The following is an 18686-nucleotide window of genomic DNA, read 5'->3' as shown; positions in this document are numbered from 1 at the left end:
AAGCCCTACCATACATACAGACCTAGTCTAAAGGACACGGCCGCCCATGGTGGTAGATAAGTTTAGATGGCGCCAGTAACGAGTTTTTTTTTTTCCCCGACGTTAATGATTTTGCCCTTTACGATGGTAAGGTGGGTGTTGCAGATGTTTATTTCTCGTATAAAGTGACAAGCGTAGCCACCGAAATTTAAGTTTTTTTTTTCATCAGTTTTATTCTCGTGCTTCGTCCACGACCGATGAGTACACCACACGGGGACGAAAGTGCGTCTGTATGCTGCGCTACAAATAAACGGCTTGTTTATATCATTATATATACTCGTTTACAAAAGGCTTAAGCAGGTGTCATTAATTTACATCTACGAAAATGTTTTTCAGTGCCCGGCCTAATCGTTAAAGCGACTGCACAACTAATTTTCATGGTAACCACTTTTTTAGTGCAATGGAAAGCTTACCGGCTCTAATCATGAAGTAGTAGCGTAGAATAAAGGTAGTAATGATGTGGAAAACGCCGTGGAAAAATTTGTTATCATAATTTTTCGATTTGCAGTGACGATGAAGTCGTTCACCGGAAGCATGCTGAAGACTGCGATAGGCGAGCGCGATAGCGCGTATAGGGCGGCACTAGTTGGAGGCAGACAAGTGCAGCCGTAGATGTTAGAACGTATTCATCTCTCGAAGACCTGAGCGAGCTGGAACAGAGGATCTTAGCTCGCATGCGTGCTCACAATTTACATCCTTACGAAGTAGCACCCAAACGTCATATTTCGATGCACGAAAGCTGCAACGGAAACGAGGAATCCGACTTGCACGAAAGACCACTGTCCCCGCCGTTTTCGTAACGCAGTTTTCACTCTAATTCAACCCAGGTCAGATCACAGCTCATAATATTCTTACACCATGGTCAGATCTAAGAGGGTTGTCACCTCTTGTACATTATGTTGCACTTTGCCTTCAACCGTTTTTGAATTTCAATCAGACGCGATTGCGTAAAATATTTACCACGTACGTGTATCAATTATATGCCAGCGGAAATGTATGAACGTTGAGTATTCGTAGTCTTGTCATCAGCGTTCGACAAAATAAACATTCATTTCATCTATACCGACGTGTCGCTATATATGTATACATATGACAAAAGCAAGAGAACCGGATGCTGCGTCAGTTCAACATACCAGGGATAGAGTGTCTCCGTACCACACGATTATGTAACATAGGTAAAGCGGTATACCGGTCCGCTTTACCTTATGTTGACATAATCAGCATCAGCATTTGTTGTAGAATATATATTCCACAACAACAAACACGGCTTTGTACACGTAGTACAATTGTACTACGTGGACAAAGCCGTGTTGCAGAGAGCATGCAGCTTGTCGTTAAGGACAAGCTGCATGCTCTCGGCAATAAAGCGTATATGTATATACATAACCCTCAAGACAACCTGTTTGGTGTACTTTAATTGTGATATTTTCACATTTATTAGAAACACGTACGATCGAATATACAGGCCTAGGTGTAGTCGAACGCCTTTATAACGAAGTGCATGCGGTCACCTCGTGGCACCATGCAGCTCACAATAGAACCGCGGAACAGAATTATTCCTTCGTTATATAACTGTCGATATATAATAATATTGGCGAACTGGAAGCACAGAATCGTTTACAGACGCTATCTCTTTACCGAATACGTACGTACAGTAAACGCCACTGCACGCGGTCGCGGCGATGGAGTCTCCCGAACCGGCTTCTTGCATGAAAGGTAGGCAGTCGCTGAGCGCAATTAAGCTATGTGAAATATGTTCATATAGCGGACTGTCGTGTAAACAAATGGCGCATAACAGAATGAAGTCTCAATGCAGCGATCGCACTGTATATGTTTATTGGTATTCTCATGCAGCGGGCAATTTCCCGCTGCTTCTCTTTCGTAATCCAGTGCGTTAATTCATAAAACAAACACCGTATACGCCTTTTTTAAATATGCTTCTTACCGATCCTATTCCATTCCAAAAAAAAAAAAATTAAATGGTGTGTTTTACGTGCCAAAACCACTTTTACGAGGCACGCCGTAGTGGAGGCGCGACTCCGGAAATTTCGACCACATCTTGGGATCTTTAACGTGCACCTAAATCTAAGTATATATATATAATATATATATATATATATATATATATATATGTGTGTGTGTGTGTGTGTGTGTGTGTGTATACACACACGCCGGGCAGCGATTGCGGGCGAGGGTCTCAGTGCGCGTTTTCTTCTACTCACCGAATATCGCAGACCCAGCGCCGTAGCAGAAATCTTCGTTGTGTCTGTGCTTGCTGCATACCCGAGTTGTAGCCGATGGCTGTCTGCCCGTTCTAAATTTCGCGGGCCAAGATTCAGGCAGCTTTTTGTCCTCCGGCTACGTGTGAATAAGGCTGGCACCGGGCTCCGTTGCGTACGTCCGGCAATGCGGCACCGAGCAGTAGCCCTACCATACTGCACGCCTCCAAAGGTATAGCCACTACCGATTATAGTGATTTCAGATGTTGTCAAGCAGACACCCAAGGCGGGAAAGCCTCCCCACTTAATGAGAACTGCAGCGCAAGTGGGACTTAAACTTTCGTTTTCAGGTCGCTTTGGCGCTTCCGAAGCAGCCGACGCGGCCGCCGTGTCCACGTGATCCTTCATGTCACGTCATGCATGCCGACGGTGGCGCCAGATTTTCCAGTGGTGGAGCTCGCCCCCAATATACAGGATTAAGCCGATGGGGTTAATCCGAAGGCCTTATACTGTGGTTGGTGCATTCAGTGATAGCTGCGGCCACGACCAGCGACTGATCTTGACCTCCTGTTCTACGACTCTAATTAGGCGCTGCCAAATTGAGGGTCGATCCAGTCTTCGATTAATGGTTAGTAGCTTGTTCACTGTTCGATTAATGATCAGTTAATTATTCTATGTAGCAGCAGTTTTGCACACATTACGTGTGTTTTATCGCTCAGATTGAGCCGATGGCCGACGTTCCGTCGAAAAGGGCGCGAAAGAGCTACTTGCACCATAGCAAGGAACTCGGCGTGCCGAAAACGACTTTTTACAGACGTTGGAAAGCAGGCGAGGAGAACGCGGATTGTTCCAGCGCACCGAGCAGCGCAGAGCCGTCTACGTGCGGGGATGACGCACCGCCTTCCTGCACCGGCGACGATCTGTCCCGCGAACCCTCACCCGTCTCGTCTGAAGAAAGCTGCATGTTTCGCGAGGAAGCAGAAGACTGCGACGACTCAGTTGAGAGTGGATCGCCGCCGCCTCTTATCGAAGAGGAAATATTGGCCACTACATTTGCTGCACTCAGCTCGGAAACGCTGCCAAACCTTGGTACGTCCAAGGCAGGAGCTGCTGCTATGGCCATGTCATATGCAGTTACGCATGGCTTGACGTGGACAGCGTTGGGCGATCTGGCTGCGCTGGTGAACAGCATCGCAGGAGCTGACGTGTTGCCACGCAACAAGTACGCATTTAGAAAGCTGTGGTCAACAAAGAAAAGCGGCTTAGTTACCTATTGGTACCTTTGTGATGTTTGTCAGGCTGTGTTGACAGTGGAAAACGGCAACACACTATGTACTGTCTGTGGCACCAAAGAAAATGTCACCAATGTGCATGCAAAAGGGTCATTTTTTGTGACTTTGGACACAGCAAGTCAGCTTTGCCTTCTCATTGACAGGACAAAGGAAAGCCTGGAAGAAGGGTTGTTGAAGAGAAGCCAGCGATGTGATGCTGTCACTGACATAACAAGTGCTGCTTGCTTTCATGAGCTTAGCAAAGCTGAGAACTTGACTTATGATGACTTGACTCTGACCATCAACACAGATGGAAGTCCAGTTTTCAAGTCCTCCAAGACATCAGTGTGGCCTCTGCAAATTGTGGTGAATGAGCTACCACCTGCCACACGACTTCAAAATCCTGTTCTGACAGCACTATGGTTTGGGAGAACCCACCCAAATATGCAGACATTTCTTGCAAAGTTTGTTGAGCAGGTAAAAAGTATGAAGCCCATATCATGGAAGACTGCATCATCTGTACACCAATCTAGAGTATTTGTGCTGTGCTGTGCTGTGGATGCACCTGCACGTGCTGCCGTTCTGAACATGATTCAGTTCAACGGTCTGCATGGCTGCCCTCGGTGCCTCACGATGGCAACGCATAGAGAAGGTAAGAAATGTGCTGATATCTCCAAACAGTTTTTATAATTGCAGTATTATATAGTGTAATTATTGTAATTGAGTGGTGTCTCTTGTATGCACGGAACAGTCTTCTTATTTTAATATTTTCAGTCTAGAATACTGGTGTAGAAGATGTAGCTGCACACAAGAATGCCAACTATCAAGACAGATATTGCTCCTCATATCACCCAAAGACTTGGGAAGCAAGGGCAACTTTCAACACACAGCATGCTCTATGTGGGATCTTGAGAATATTTGTGCAAGTAATTAAATTCGAAAATATTCACTGGGAAGTCTGTTATGTGCAAAAACCTGGCTTAGCTTGACTGTGGATGAAGTGATAGACATGCTAAGTTTCTTAAAACGTGTGGCAAAACATGCCACATGAGTGTGCATGCAGTAACACATGCAAGGCACTTGCCATTAAGGCAAAAGTACAGCAGTAGAGATACTGTGACTTTCCAGTTTTCTGTGCCATGTGTTACTTTAACTGACCACGTCTGTGAGGAAAATTTGGAAAGCCAGTGTCAAAAATAAACATACCTCGACAAAACTCATTTCTGTCAAGCTCACTGTAAATGTGCTCATAGGTTCATTAGCTAATTTTGTGCATATGAGGACAAGCATCTGTCGTCCCTGTTACCACATTTTTGCAGTTTTTTTATCCATGCAGGTAACAAGATCATACCAACCTAATTTTTAACACGAAAAGAAAAAAGACAACAGTACTACTTTCTTTTTTCTTTTTACATTAAGTACATACTGTTATGAGCTTGTTAGAGGTGATGGTTTCTTGTTATGGTAGAAGCAAGTATTCTGTAGCCAACCGTCCTGAATTCAGCGAGACAGTCTCTATTTCTGAGTAAATGTCCCAAGTTGTGACTTGATCCAGTTTCGATAACCAAATGTCCCAACTTTGATTTTTTCTGCTTAATAATAGAATGGCGCTCCCCTTCCATTCCAACTTTGTCCACTCATCGACAGTTGGCAACCCTATATGAACAAGTTTGCAACAAATAAATATGGACAGCTGCCAAGAGTCTTTGTGATAATGTTTGTGTTCACACACCTGCATTACATAAGCAGCTTACATAAGCCTTACGATGCTGCGGCTTCATGTAGCCGCTAAAGGCAAATTGCATTATGTTGTTGCTGAAAACAGTTGCACTCTGGTGCATCTTGAAGTACTGTGACTGTATTGGTGGCAAGCACACCAGCATGCTTTGCAAAGACTCGCAATCAGGTGTCACTTGGTTGAGGCTGCCGCCATAGCTGGCGCAGTCGCCAATGTTACGATTGTAGAAAACAAGAAAACACAGGGTGGTGAAGAAAACCCACAGCAGCAGGCTCATAAAAATCAAGAAGTTGAAAAGCAATGAAGTGATTCTTTTTAACATTTTACTATAAACAAATACAATTGTATGGTTTAAAAAATAACAAATGTCATCATTCCCTACTGTTAAGTCACAGTCACTTAAATTAGTAGTAATGCCCTGCCCTCTCTAACTTCTGAACTCTACAGCATAACAGTTTTTGTCATAAACTGTGTGCATGTACGTACAAGTTCCTTTAAATTTGTAGTTTGCACCAGATAACGTAGCAATGTCAGGTACATTTTCATAATTGGAAAGTGTGGTGTCTCTCTGCAACTACATTTTGGATTGTGGATGCATAGCCTGCAGGCACAGTGTGGTTTTGTGGGCAAAACTTGTTAATATTTTGGTTGTCACCATATATAGTTTATGTAGTGCAGTGCCTTTGTAAAAGTGTACAAGCAAGCTTTCCATTTCATTATTTTCAGGTGGCATGCGCTACATTGACCAACCGGCTGAGGAAAGGACACATAGTCAAGTAATCAGAGACATGCATATTGCATACATCACAGAAAACACAGTGAATGGTTTCAAGGGCCCATCAGCTTTAATGAGCCTTAAAGGTAAGCATGCAGCGGCATTCTTTTATGCTTTTATGTGGTGGTGTGTTAAACAACCAGCTGTAACAGTCTTAAGAAGGAAGGGAAACCAGCTTATGAAGCCTTGAAGAGCCCATAAACGTCTAACATTTTTTTACACTTTTAAACAAATATGCTCGTCGCTTGGAGAATGCTGTGACCATAACCACCAGTGAATGCTGCAGCCCTATGTGCTGCAGGAAACGCCACTAATTCAAAAAACAATCCTGTACTGCTCTCCTGCCCTATCCGCTGCTGCCTTTGTGCATCACCACCACGCATCAACAGGGTGCTCCAGGTGGTGTCGGCAGGGCTAAAAACTCTTGATTGGTCAGTAGTCGAGGAACGACAGTGCCAACTTGGCAAGAGCTGACTGTGTATTCTGAGAATGGAGGGATGCTTGCCCACTGTGCTCAACCGAACCTTTTATGAAGCTTCTATTCAGTAAGTTTCACGCTGATGATGATTAGGGGTGGACAATGGAGGACCCTTTTTTTCTGGCCTGCAGATTCGAGATGTAGCTTTCACTAGACTGCGTAGTGTTGGTGAGTATGTGACAAGGGGCAGATAGTGCAAATGGGGAGAGTAGCAAAAGAGAGCAAGAAACAGTAGTAGTTGCATTTTCATTGTTCAAACGCCTGTAGCTTTGCTATTACTGCGCCACTTTAAAAGTATTCTTGCCGCCACGTGTTCATATTCCAGCAACAGTGGAGATCAATTGCAACAAATGATTGAGGACCTTAACTGAGCAAGTGCAAGAGTGTGGTTAAAGTTTTGTATGCAGAAGAAAAATGCAGTGTTTAATAGCCTGGCAAGAAAACAAGAATTCATGATCGCTCGTCAGCCTCTAGAGTTTGTACGGGAGTACGTTTACCTAGGTCAATTACTCACAGGAGACTCTTACCATGAGAACGAAGCTTACAAAAGAATAAAAATGGGTCAGAGTGCTTACGACAGGCATTACCAAATCCTGACTAGGAGCTTAACACTGTTGTTGAAAAGAAAAGGGTACAATCATAGCATTCTACCGGTGCTAACATATGGGGCAGAAACTTGTAGGTCAACCAAGAAGCTCGAGAACAAGTTACCGTCTGCACAAAGAGCAATGGAACAATAAATGTTGGGCGAAATGTTAAGAGACAGGGAGAGAGCGGTGTGAATCAGAGAGCAAAGGGGGTTTCCAATATCATAGCTAACATTAAGAGAAAAAGATGGAGTTGGGCAGACCAAGTAATGCGTAGTGTAGATCACCAGTGAACACTAGAGTTACAGAATGGGTGCTATGGGAAGGAAAGCGCTGTCAACGATGGCAGAAAATGAGGTGATATGATGAAATTAAAAAATTTGCAGGTGCAAGTTTGAATCAGCTAGTGCGAGACAGGGGTAATAGGAGATCCTTCGTCTTGCAGTGGACAAAAAAATAGGCTGATGATGTTCATAATGGACTAGTGCTCATCAGCCACCATGTAACTCAATTTTCGAGCTCATGGTTGTTTAGGAGCTCTTTAAGCAGGTAGCTCTTCCCTGCTCCATATTTATCATAGTGCAGGCAGCAGGGAGGTAGTACTCTGTATACAGCCTAACACCTGATATCAGGCTGAGACCTATGGTGCAGGGCACTTGCCTGGTTTCTTTCTGGTAGGAGCATTATCGTCGGGTGACTTCAATCAGTAAGTGTGTGTGTTTTGAATGTAATTTTTCAGGTTTCAACCTTGTCAAGGGAGTCAGCGTCGAATACATGCACTGTGTTCTGCTAGGAGTCACAAGGCAGATAAGCGAGGCCTTGTTCAGTACAACTAACTGTTCTGAACGGTATTACGTCGGTATGTATATTTAAAACTTTGTTTCATGCTTCTTATACTTGCAATATTCAAGCAAGGCTTCAACTGTAGCAAACACTTACAGAAGGTGCTTCTGTGAGGCAAGGAGTTTGATAGAGGACATGTTGAATGATTAAACAAACCAAAGCAGAATGCAGCAGGTTTAATCAACCAACTATATAAATCAGATGTATGAATGGTGAACAGAGAAGCAACGTTATCAAGACAGGCAGAAAACAAATGAGTATGATGATAGAAAAGTGAATAAAAGATTGTAATTTGCGAAAAGAGTGCCATTTGTAAACAAATGTGTTCTGTGGCATTCTTAAGTGATAATGTAGCATAGAATGATTAATGACGATGAGCAGTTACTTCTGCAGTAATATAGCTTGTGCTTTTACATATTATGGTTTTTAATACTGAATTACGTAACTGCAGCATACAAATTGTTCTTATCCAGTAGGGAAGTTTCTAGGGACTGTTAATGGGGGGGGGGGGGGAGGGAGGGTCATGTTCTAGTGTACACAGATTATGAAGATTGTAGATGTGCTGATTTCAGTGACTTTGCTATGTATACTTTTCATCTATCTCTGTTCATCTTGCTTGAATGGCTTGATGATGCCACTTAAGTGTGTATATTAATTGCTTCTTGCGTAGCAGCATCTGCAACAACTGCAATGTAGCAGTGCATATATGCAACACTAGCATATTGTAATGCTTAGTTGTCACTTTTGCAAGCAAAAAAAAAAAAACAAAGAAAAAAAAAACATGGAAGGCTATAACACAGACATTTGCTCAAATCATCAGCATGCACATGGCTAAGAACTAGGACCAAGCATCAGCTGTTATTTGCACATTTCTGCAAGTGTGTGCTTTGGAGGGAAGGTCAAGACCTGTTCAAGGATATGGACAGAGGGGAGGGAGTGATAAATAAAGCAACAGACGCTGAAAGTAGTTACCGGTGGCTGATGGACTATCCTGTGTTAGTTGTAAGGAACAATTACGAGACTAGGTTTTGTAGAAACTAATTGGGTACAGCAGCGTCTTGTGCAGCAAGAAAGGTATAACCGTTACATGTTCCTGCTGCACTGTGGCTTGCCTGTGCCTCAAACACAAAGGTGGATCAGTTGCGAACTATTTGTGCAGGAGATACAGGCTGGGAGCTATCCCCCATAAAGGCACACAAGCGCCATAGCTGATCTTTACGAGAGACTTCCGACATGTCAGCAATTACAAAAAGTGTTAATTGTGTGCCATAAGCAAGAGATAATTCAACACACATGTTAAAATGGACTAGAAGTAGAGAACGCTTGCAAAGCTATGTTATACAGTGCCTAGTAGGTTACAAGACAGAAATGCCCTAATAACACAGTGGCTATGACACTCAGCTGCTCAACAGGCAGTCATAGGTTCAATCGTAGCCATGGTAACCATGTTTCAATGGTGCTGTGCTTTGGAAAAGCCAAAGTACATGCTACAGAACCTCAGGTAGTCTAAATTCTGAGCTCTCCACAACACTAACCCTCGCAGCACGTGTGCAGCTTTATGATGTTAACCACACAATTTTACGCTGAATGTAAGCACAAGTGTGGAATAGGTTTAGAGGATGAAGGCTGTAGCTTTCGTGGAGAGTAATCTTTAAAGGTATAGACTGATGGGTTAGTTGGTATTGCACCGTGTCCAGTCTAGTGGAAAGGGGGCACACACTGTACCATATTCCAGTCTTTTCTCTCGCCATGTGTTTGCACTACAGCGTACATGTTGAATCTATAATTGCTTGTACCTCTCTTGGTGCTGTGTGTTGTTACAAAATTTGTGAGGTTGCTTTAAAAGGTGTGACCACCGTATAAATCACTTGGTTATGACAAAAATAATTTCAGCGACCCTTTTAACTATTGCTGTATTATGGCACATATTAGAAGAATAGTATTAGGTGAGTAGCATGTGTGAGGTGACTGGAAAAGCCCACGGAGAGTAGCACGAGGTTGTTTATTAATTTTTGGCATCATCACAGTACACTGTATGCAATCTGCATGCTTATTTAAAATATGTAAAAAAAATGTGATGAGGTGGCTGTGAGGAGGAAGCATTGCTATGCTCTTAGTGCTTCATGCCACGTTAAGTGCGTACAGATTACTTTAAATGTATTGATAAGGAAGTGCTGCCTGATACGCTGCAAAGTTTCGTATAGTTGACGCACCAAATACAACAATGAAGAGCTCTGCTCACCAGTGCACACACCTTCACAAATCAGACCAAAACCAATGTAATTGAGTCTAGATATGACTGGAAGTACTTCTTTTTTGCCATTTCAGTAACTTGCATGCTTTAAGCATATGTTACTCTGACTGACGTGCCATGGATTTCATTCTTCGGGTTTAATTTTACTGTATTGGAGAGACATCTTGGTCACTTAAAATGCTCTGTATAATTAATCATTGTGCCGTTTTTATGTCTGCAGGCAGCCCATCATCTGTGAGAGAAGTTAATAACCGCTTGTTAAGCATTCAACCTCCTCACTGCATCACACGTCTACCCCGTCGCATCGATGACAGGGCTCATTGGAAGGCTTCAGAATGGAAGCACTGGCTTCTTTTCTACGCCCTGCCATGCCTTGATGGCCTGATCCCCCATGAGTACTGGCGTCACCTCGTAAAGCTGTCAGAGGCTGTACATATTCTGCTTAGAGAAGAGATATCTACTCAGCAGATAGACCATGCAGGTAAAGTACTGCACAAATGTAGGTTAAGTATCCACGTCATAGCTCACTATAATTGCTTGTAATCTTTGTTCAGAAATTATGTGTTGGGAGTGGCGCAGTAAGTATTGGTTGTTTGTTGATTTATCAGTCATATTCAATAACTAATAACTAGAAATTGCGGAAGTACTCAGGTTAAACAGAAAACAAGGCTCACCTCCGTAAACATCTGTTCTTTTCACTCGTACTGCAAATGCTGTTGAAATGTACTTAAAATGTGGAATTTTGGCAACAAGTACATATACGTGTGAATCTGTTACCCAAGATAACATTATAGACAAAAATCTGAAGTTCATTCTTGAAAGCAACTGGCTTCGCTCACCTTTGTTTTGGGTATTATTTATTGCACTCTAAAATGTATGTTCTACACCTCCACACTGCAATTTGTAAAATCATGTAAGCCCCCTCTCCTAAATTTTATTATTGTGGAAAGCTAGCCTACTTCAACAGTTACTGATAAAGGATTAGTGACACAGTATGAGAAACATGGACTGAAAGGGGTGTGTATAGATGCAACTATGTGCACTTCAACACCAAGCTTTGTCCATGCACAGATTAGAGCTTATGTAATCATATGTGTCTGTATGTCTTTACTTTGCAATTACTTATGCATCTTTAGTAAATTGCATTATTTGGCCCACCAAATGTGAAAGTTTCTTGGTGTAAAACGGCTTATGTGCATTCAACTTGGGTGCATTAAGATTGAGTTTTGTCTTGGCAAAATTTTCAATAAGCAGGTTATAATAATGAGTGATGAAACAAAAAATGTTAGGCATAACATTAAGAGACAGGAAGACAGTGTGTAGATTAGAGAGCAAGCAGGGGTAGCCAATATTTTAGTTTACATTAAGAGGAAAAAATGAAGCTGGACAAACCATTAATGTAGGGCAGATAACTGGTGGTCTAGTAGAGTCACAGAATGGATGCCAAGGAAATGGAAGCGCAATTGAGGACGGCGGAGTATTACGTGTGGTATGATGACATCACAAAATTCACATGCACAACTTGGTAATTGGAGATTACTTGGGGGAGGCCTCCATCCTGCAGTAAACATAAAAACAGGCCGCCGCTGCTGCTGATAAGCAGGATTTAAAATGGTTCGAAAATGAAAATAGTGCACCAAAAAGTAAAAATAAATGTTCATGCTCTACGACCTTATTTATTGTGATGCCGTGCAATGCAGTAGGGGTGTATTGAGAGGTCCACAAGATTGAATACCTGCCATGCTCTACCAGCTTTCTTTGGCTATTCTACCCACTTTGCGGTTTGTGTGTTTCTATCTGGCTGTGTACATGGCCTTGACAAATGCCTAAGAGTGAATAATATATAAAATTACACATCCGATGGATAGTTTAAACCTAGTTCCCCCAACACAGAAGCCTGATGCTCTAACCTTTAAGCCTCGGATGCATACCTGAAAAGACATAATAAAACACCCTTAAGAATTTCCCTTGTGTAAACCATATAGAACTTATGGGACACATTCTTTACCAAAATTAGCTGCGCTTATCACATAGTGGTGCATTTCTACAAGGTCAAGCATGTTGCATCTTGCAATTTAACATGTTTTAATGCCGTATAAAACTTCTGCTTGCTCTGCAAGGTCGGCCATGGTGGCTGAGGGATGCATTCATAACTGAAATCTGCAGTGTGTCTCATCGTCATAATATGGCATTTTCCCTTGCTGGCTCTTGAAAGCTTCGCTTCCGAATTTTCTTAGCGTGTGGAGTGTGCATATATGTTTTTCCTTGCACGTGTTTCTTCTAGCTGAGCTGGAAGGAAAATGTGCCTTCCCCCTGGAGGTCGTAAAAAGAAAGTGTTGCCTGCATAACTGTAAAGGGGTAATAGCATGAGGGAAAGATCAAAAACATTCTCAAGGGTGCACAACTTGTAATCACAGTTTTATATGGACATGCTCCTAGAGGACAGAGGCTTCTATTCTGGAAGCCACAAGACTTCCCGACATCTATTTTGCCAGCTATAGAAAATTCTTGTTGCATGCAAAGATTTTCACCATTTTGTGAGCCAAGCACATATATTAGAAAGATTGCAACACTCTTATGTGCACTCACATTTAATTTAACTGGTGTCAGTGCACTTAAAGGTCTGTGGTGTCAGTTTTTGCTCTACATTTCATTGAAACGTAGCTCTAGGGGACTGTTAGGTTGGGTTGAGGCCATGCTCATACCTAAAACTAACAAGCACTCTTACTTTTTCTGCAATTATACATCATTATGCAGTTTCTCTGGAGCACCTCTCCACACAACTTCTAGAAAATGTAAAAGGCATAATTTAGCATTTTGGTATTAGTGATAAACAGACACTAAAGATAAAATATATAAATTATGGGATTTAACGTGCCAAAATCATGATCTGATTACAAGGCATGCCATAATGAGGGACTCGAATAAATTTGACCACCTGGTGTTCTTTAATGTGCACCTAAATGTAAGTGCATGGGTGTTCTTGTATTGAAATGCGGCAGCCGTGGCTGGGATTCGATCCCTTGATTTGATTCTTAGCAACCCGACACCATAGCCACTAAGCAACCACGGGGGTATCGGACACTAAAGAGGAAAGTAAGTTAAGCTGTGTTAGCAAATAACCCTTATTTGTATAACATGAAAAGCCATTCTTACCATAGGAGGAAACTTGGTAATCTAGCATGATGCAAAAGGAAAGACATGGCAACGCCACCTTAAGTTCTCACTTCAGCTTGCCGTGATGTCAATGATTTTCAGTGTCTGTTCAGGCCTAGTTTATTGGGCTACATCGTATTGCAACAGAGGCAAAGACTGAAATTTGCAAGTTTCGAGAACTTTTAGTGTGATGCAATGGACAATAGAAAACACTTTGAGATCTGTTACATCACACTGATGTTCTGGTGCTTGGCGTTCAATGTGAAATTAAAAAAAAAAAAGGTTTGGCCTTATTTTTCTTGTTTAATCAACTTTTAGTGTGCAATTAACGAAAATAGTTTGAAAGCGTGCCTTGTCGGTCTACACAGATTTAGTGTTCATCTTTAGTGTCCATTTAACATCATCACATTTTGTATATCAACCATGTAGCCGCATCTGATGCAATGTTAAAATGTTAAAGCAATATGCTAGAAGAGAGTAAGGAAAGTGAAAGTTGTGACAGAGAAAGAGCATGATGATTACACACTACTAAACCATTTGTGATAAGTAGCGTATATTAATGAATGCTTCATTTTGGCAGGCCATGTGGTCCTTAGGATGCCTCAAAGTAGGTCTCTGCACAACAGTGATGTGTCAGCACAAATATAGAAACACAAGTGCATGTGTTGTAACACGTAGTAATTTTTGCATTTACACATTTCTTCACTTGAAAAAAAAAAAAGAAAGGCTGATGACACTGCCCAATACTCTTGTGCTGAGGTCTCTGCTGAGCCATTAGTGGTACACTTTCCTTGCAGTGGCACAGGACCTTGTTGCTTATGGGGAAGTGGAGAGGAGTTGCAACAAAAATCCAAGGACACCTAAGCGCTTGTTACAAGTTGCGAATGCAAAATAATTAATGTCACAACTTGTACCAACTGCAGTCATTCGAGCTTTGTGCTGCGAGTAATCTTTTAATTTTTTCTGCGAGGTATTTATTATTGAGTTTTCAATTAAGTTGGTGCGAGTTACTTTTTTTTTTTCTACAGTTTCTACGTTAGCATGTTGGCTGTAGACCGGAATCATTTGGACGATATTGCTGAGAAATGAAGTGCATTTATTTATTTATTATTTGCTATGTACGTGGTGGAAGCGACAAGAGACTGAGGCACTAGCAAAGGCCACCAAAGCTGGCAGGTGCGCGCAGCAGCTAAGCCCAGTGGGGTTGAGAGAGAGAGAGAGATACAAACTGTGTGCCGGCTTGCAAAGCCATAATCCTCGCACAACACCTGGCGCGCTAACACAGCAGCAGGTAACCGTTTCACCTGCTCGTGATGTCGCGTTGCAGCCAGTGGCAACTTAAGTGATGTTTCGCTGCTACAGGCGCTGCTTTTTTCGCACATTGGCCCATTTGATGCTTTCACATCAAAAATGACACCATAGTAAATGACTTCCCTGGTCCCTTAACTAAGTTTTATTTTAAATGCTCGCTAAGGTGCTGCCTTTTGGAGATGCTTGTAATTCCACTCAAAATATAAGCTCAACTGCACCAAATGTGATTAGACCCTCAAGCTTTTTATACATTACAAAAATTCACTGTTCTGATTGCTCCATTTTATTCTTTTCAGAGCGCCTTCTGTCAATGTTTGCAGCACGCTGTGAGGCACTGTATGGTGTGACAGCAGCGACGTTTAATGTGCACCAGCTCTACCACCTTGCAGAGAGTGTTCGACATTTGGGGCCACTGTGGGCCCATTCTGCCTTTTCATTTGAGAGTGGGAATGGGCATCTTGTAAAGTCGGTGACCGCTGCTCATGGCCTGCCCCATCAGATTGTTGAGCGTGTGGTTATGGGGCAATATCTAGAGCACTTCATCGCCACTGCAAATATCTCGGAAGAGGACAGGGCAGTTTGTGATAGTTTCCTTGGACACCCACATATCCAGAATGCAGTTGAAGAAGGTGGTGCAACGTTTCTTGGCCTGAACAAGCATGCTACATTCAGTGCTTCCGAAATGCAAGCACTCAATGATACTGGCTATGGTGGCAGTAGTATTGAGTGCTACGAGAGGCTTGTATTTAAGAAACAGATGTACCACAGCACACTGTACAAAAGGCCAACTAAAAGCGACAGCACATTTGTGCAAACATCAGAAGGCTTCTTCCGCATAGAGAAAATGGTTCGTGTGTTGTTGAGGGCAGGTCACACTTGCTTGCTGCTGTGCCGAGAAGTCCTTTTCCTGGATGACCAACGCTTTCCGCAGCACATCCGGCCATGTTTTCTGTCAGCAAAGGCTCCACCAAAAGTTCTCAGGCCATCAAACATTTTAAAAAGCTGTGTGTACCTAGAATTCAGCAACACACGCAAAGCATTTTTGTGCCCTATGCCTAACATGATTGAAAGAGACTGAAGAACAGAGTGATGCACCAGACATATTACTGTTTTCTGGATTATTGAACTGCATTCTGGAGACGCGTGTGCCACTTTATTTATTAATGGAATATAATGGGACATGAAAAAGAAAAAATGATTTCACTTTCATTAGTAAATTACCCTTATACGATACCAAAAATGCCACCCTTACTGCAAGAGGCTTGGCAAGTGGAAAAAGGCACAAAAAGGAAAAATGAGTAGCACTGCCGCCTTAAAGTTCTCACACCAGCTCAGTGTGATGTCATAGATTTGCATGGCGTCTGCTAGGGCCTAGTTAATTATTTATGGGTAAAAATGAACTACATTGTGTTCTAAAGGAGCCAGAATGAATATGGCAAGTTTCAGGAACTTTCACTGAGCCTACTTGGCCTAAATGTTAAAGAATGCCATGAACTTGAAAACAATGGAACTCTGAGCTTCATTTTTTGTTCTAGTCACCACAAAATTTAAGAAGAAAGAGGGCTAAAAACATATAGTATTATTCGAAATTGTTCATGTTTATCTTAAGTGTCCCTTTAACACTCCAAAGTTATCGAATGCTCAGATGGGCTATTTCTTCTCTGTTCTTTATCACCAAATGACTGAGCTCTCATGACGACTTCGGCTTTTGGTAGAGCTTGTCGTGTTCAAAGCTTATGGACACCTGTATCGCTCCTGTAGTGGTGAAATAAGTCACAGCAAACAATGCAAGTGCTGTTACCTGTAATGTACAGCTGAGAATGTCTTCGACCGCCACGAGCCGGTAATTTATGTGCCTGTCATTGCTGCTCTTCACATCACAGTAATGATCAGCTTGAGCAGTGGCCCGACTCCCAATGCCAAAGCAAAGTTCAGCTCATGCGTAGTCAGCAAGTCGGAGCCCCTGCTTTTCCATGAGGCTGGCTGTAGAGTCATGTGGTAGCAGTAGGAAGTCCTTGCAGAGCACGCAAATTTAGAGTGCTTTGAAATGCACTCTGGCATCGTACATGTTATGCAGCCACAATTTTACTTACTGACACTCTCTTGGCGATTAGCTTGTAGCTGCCAAAATTGTAAATAGTGAAATCTTGCTTTCCCTTTTAGTAAAGTTGGCAGAACAGTTCAGCATGAAGGTCCTTCTGCTGCAATTGCCGAACAGAACAGAAGGGCCATTTACTTTGCCCTTCTGCCCAAGCTTATGCTGTTTGAAGCAACATGTGGTTTGCTCCCCCATGTTTCTGCAACTTGCAACAGTTATTGCATGGTTGACTTGGGAGGTGCAACATCATTATCTGAAGGAAGTCGCACCAGTTGCTTGTTCTAGTCACAGATGCCTGTGATACGTTAGGTTGAGTGCTTGGAGCCCTCGAGCCACTTTTCCTGCAGTCCCACTGCTTTATTCTTGAGCACTTGTGGCAGTGCTCGTTACTCTGTAGTACTTTCTTTTTCTTATTTAACGGTAACAGGAGTCTCATAGTTAAGAGCAAGAGCCCTCGCTGCCGTGCGACAGGTGCATGGGGTTTCATGGTTCACTACTCTTTAGCACTGATGCAGTACTTTAGCACTTTTTGCATAAAATTCTCCAAAATCGCGATGCTTCTGTTGGACATCTGTGCTTGGTGTTTAGTGGTGTGCTAGTTGGACTTTCCCTGGTTTCTAGCATTGCCTGCAAAATTTCAAGAACTCGAGAAGGTAATCTGCATATCCCGATTTGGTTATCTTTCTGAAGTACTGAAGGCAGAGCTTGCTTGATATCTTCTTGTGAAGCAGTAGTAGCGTGTCGTAAGTGCTTGGCAACACTCCCAATGGTTCTAGACTTCAGGCTCCCGCTTTACTTATTGTAAAGCGTCCTTTCTCTCTTGATGCTACAGAAGCTGTGCATTGGGTGCATGCCAAGCAAGCACAATGCATGCCTTTCAATTATTACATCTTTACTGAATTTCTCAGTGACAGTCTGCACCACGATGCTTTAGCTTGTCGCTAAAACACAGCCCTTTGATGGCAGCGCAGCTCTATTTATGAAGCAGCTCATCGGGTGTTACAATTCGGATGCTCAAAATAGGACACTGGTGTGAACATTCAGTTCAAACCAGTTCCATAACATTGCCACGAGGGGTCTCCATCGAATTCAGCATTTTGTAGCTTTTGGTAGTTTGATAGCTACAGGTGGTCGTTATGATCAATGGAGTAGTAAGAAGCTGTCTGTCATGGTCGGTAATATCTCCGGTCACTGATGATGTTCCTGTTTTTTTTTTAATGCTAAATGGTTAATTTTGAAGTTCATGTAATTCTTGATTTTGTGTTGCAGATCCTTTCATTATAAGTCACGCAAGAAGCTTGCACAGCTTTCAGCTCTTGAATGTATATTTTATTTTTGACTGTGATTAACTGTCTCGGGCTTTTCTGATTTCTTGAAGCATGTAAATGTTCAAGCTGAAAAGGACTGGCAGTTTTTTGAAGCAGCTTAGCGACTTAGGTGATGATCCTGCTGATAGCTTGGCGCTGGTCAGCCTGTTTCTTGTAGAGTACTTTCGTGGCGTTTGAGTGTCAGCGGCTGAAGTGTCTTGAGTTTCGGCACAAAGGATTGTATGAACACTAGCGCATAGTTAGGAACTAATGAGTAAGCGTGTCACATGGAAGACAATTTCTCTCTGTGTGAAAACTTAATGAGGCAGTGAGATCCACATGCACATGGGTTACAAAAAAATTATGCACACTCAGTGTCATGTTGCCAATGGTGAAATAATTTGCAAGGCTCACTTTGAACAGAGGTACGACAGTTGCATTTATTTTGTGCCATGTTCAGTCCTAGTCCGCCAGTCCGGGTGACCAGCTTCACACATACTTTGCTTTCAGTCGCCACCACGGGTTGGTGGCGTTCTACTTGAAAAGAATGCTGAACTATACTCCATCTCAGTAATTCCTTGCAGCACTGGGGAAGCTGCAGGGCTCCTCA

General features: G+C 42.6%; 1 protein-coding gene across 1 annotated transcript; it reads left to right on the top strand.

Moving 5' to 3' along the window:
• The first annotated feature begins 2926 nt into the window (after positions 1–2926).
• On the top strand, positions 2927–17105 carry LOC142576403 (uncharacterized). Its single transcript, XM_075686524.1, has 5 exons — positions 2927–4181; positions 5994–6128; positions 7847–7966; positions 10425–10685; positions 14968–17105. The coding sequence occupies exons 1-5, from the start codon at positions 2987–2989 to the stop codon at positions 15747–15749; spliced, it is 2493 nt and encodes an 830-aa protein (XP_075542639.1). The 5' UTR covers positions 2927–2986; the 3' UTR covers positions 15750–17105.
• Positions 17106–18686: the final 1581 nt, after the last annotated feature.

This window comes from Dermacentor variabilis, chromosome 3 (assembly GCF_050947875.1).
Source record: "Dermacentor variabilis isolate Ectoservices chromosome 3, ASM5094787v1, whole genome shotgun sequence".
Lineage (NCBI taxonomy): Eukaryota > Metazoa > Arthropoda > Arachnida > Ixodida > Ixodidae > Dermacentor > Dermacentor variabilis.
This window is presented reverse-complemented; position numbering and strand designations above follow the sequence as displayed.

Excerpts from the sequence above, each read along its gene's own strand:
- LOC142576403 (XM_075686524.1), top strand. The coding sequence starts at position 2,987 with ATGGCCGACGTTCCGTCGAAAAGGGCGCGAAAGAGCTACTTGCACCAT. Across the intron at positions 4,182-5,993 it reads GATGGCAACGCATAGAGAAG|GTGGCATGCGCTACATTGAC; the intron begins GTAAGAAATGTG and ends CATTATTTTCAG. Across the intron at positions 6,129-7,846 it reads AGCTTTAATGAGCCTTAAAG|GTTTCAACCTTGTCAAGGGA; the intron begins GTAAGCATGCAG and ends GTAATTTTTCAG.